General features: G+C 35.8%; 1 protein-coding gene across 1 annotated transcript in view; it reads right to left on the reverse strand.

Annotated features, from left to right (window-relative positions):
- Positions 1-491, reverse strand: part of LOC106681093 (2-oxoglutarate dehydrogenase-like, mitochondrial) — a gene marked incomplete at its 5' end in the record, with an annotated part of 36,722 nt that extends 36,231 nt beyond the window's left edge. Inside the window, 1 exon segment of the mRNA XM_067045399.1 lies at positions 232-491. Within this exon segment, the coding sequence (XP_066901500.1) occupies positions 232-491 (260 nt within the window).
- Between the last annotated feature and the right edge of the window lie 1,771 nt (positions 492-2,262).

The following is a 2,262-nucleotide window of genomic DNA, read 5'->3' on the forward strand; positions in this document are numbered from 1 at the left end:
TTATATGTGAGGATAATAGTAAACAAAATAATTAAACTCATTATGTTATTTTTTACTCCATAAAACAGTGGCCTAAATCTTATATGGACATACTAATATAATTTAGTATGCAGTCCGAAGAACTGAGATGCATTTACAAAATGGCCCGAAAGATCATTTGGGTTGGCCATTCCTGTTCTACGGGATTATGTATGACGTGTATTACTGGATATATGATACTCATCGACTTACATGACTGTGATCATGGTCACCCTCAAGTTGTTGAAGTGCTTTAGTCACACCGACCGTGAGTGGGAATATAGTCGAGGAATAGCTGGAGTTGCCTGCCAGCGTCACAGTTATGTCGGGCTTCTTGCGGTCGTCCAGGTAGGGAGCCGAGGTGTGGACACCGGACAGTTTGTTTCGGCAACTCATCACATTCATGAAGATGCTCTCAGGAGTCACGTCCAAGATTTTCGAAAGGGTGTCCAATTTCCTGTACTGCAACGTTCCTGAAAGATATTACAGTGATTATCATTGGGGTTTTATAATAGAGTTCACAGTAAGAGGCCTCTGGTTTTGCTCTCGTCGTACAGATACTTGAACTCTAATAAACTATCGCATTGATATATTGTTTCCAGATGTGGAGAAGTCTGTCGCTTGCTCTTTCTTCATACATTGATAACCCCCTACACTCAGTTTTCATCTACGTCCCCACCAATATCTTCCTATTCTCACCCTGATATGAGACATACATTTCCCCTCATGCTAGAGATGAAAGTCATTATTCTAGAAAGTAGTTGATTAGAGAAGTAAAGGAACAGAGTTGTCACAGGACACTCTAGGAGACAATTTGTAGCTTGCAAATAGTAGATGTACATGGTATGTTTCTTCTACTTTCGTATATTAGAAGTATATATTAAAAGAACTTATTATCTATAGTCCTGAGGAGTGGGGTGGTTAGCTGGTAAGGCTCTGAGCTAAAAACTCTAAGCACCCGGATTCGAAACCGGCTGTAGCAGGTAATTATTTATTCTGTTACTGTACCCGTGAATGATCTCATGGGTTAAGGGAGCCCTCCGTGGTCCACCCAGCCTGATAAAGTGAGTACTCTTCATTGAAGATCAATCTGATGGTTGAGGATGATCATGAACAAATCTCCACCTTGTATAACCGTCCCACAAGGAATCTTTATAATACATACATCGATGTACTGAACCCCTCACCCTTCCTGGGCTATTGCGGTACAGATTTATTTATTTTTTTTATCTACAAAAGTTCTTTTGGTTATATTATTCTTTACACAATAATAACATGGAATTCTGCTTTAATTCTTAAGAAGTTCCCTAAACATTAGTACTGAATTGAGAAAGTAAAAAAGTTAAACTAACGTAAATTCAATGTTGTTTATTATAGCGAGCAAGTCATAATGCCTTACGAACACACAGTTTATTAGAAAAATAAGTGCCCACTAAGTTTAATAACGCCAGTTTTTAAGACTAATATTAAGTTCAATAAAAATAAAAACTAACTCTTTTTGCTGAGTCAGTCAATCGATAATGGGTAAAGATGAGTGAAAGCCAGCCATTACATAATTTTTGATGAGGTGTAGATAGTTGACCGTAGATTAATAGGTGGCGAAGATTGTCGAGGATTGAGGTCAGCAAATAAACAAAAAATTATTTATTCGTGCCGACATTTCGATCTGAATTTCAGGCCTGATGAAAAGCCTTCTGGTGTTGTGACATATATCTGGATGGTTGTTAGCATGTAATATTTCTTATCCTTTTTCATTTACACTTCTGTTCTTCATAGCAATGATCATGGTACGACACAAGGTACACAATGGTGCCTTTCTCTAAACAGAACCTCCTCAAAACGTTATAGATTTTGTTTAAAATTTAAAAAGGTATAACAAACAATACACCAGTAAATATTGATTCAAATAGAAAATACAAAGTGCAACCGTTAACAAGTAAACAAAATCTGATGTTTAAAAATAAATATGATAGTTCGTAATTTATGATGCCATACCGTTCGTTGGATTATGGTGCTCTTTTTGCTAAAGCTTTTCCGATTTTTGTCCGTAAAAAAAAGTTATTAAATTTTGGGCGCGTAGCTCAGAAATTATTCATTTTCTTCATGGTTATTATGTGTCAATCGATTTGTCTCTTTCTGAAGAATAAGAAAAAGTATTACTGATTCTATTAAATGATTTTTTATTCACTAAAATTTAAAAAAAAAAAAAACATGAGAAATTCAGTACAGTTGGTAAAAAAAAAA

This window comes from Halyomorpha halys, unplaced genomic scaffold (assembly GCF_000696795.3).
Source record: "Halyomorpha halys isolate HHAL.00 unplaced genomic scaffold, Hhal_1.1 Scaffold308.1, whole genome shotgun sequence".
Lineage (NCBI taxonomy): Eukaryota > Metazoa > Arthropoda > Insecta > Hemiptera > Pentatomidae > Halyomorpha > Halyomorpha halys.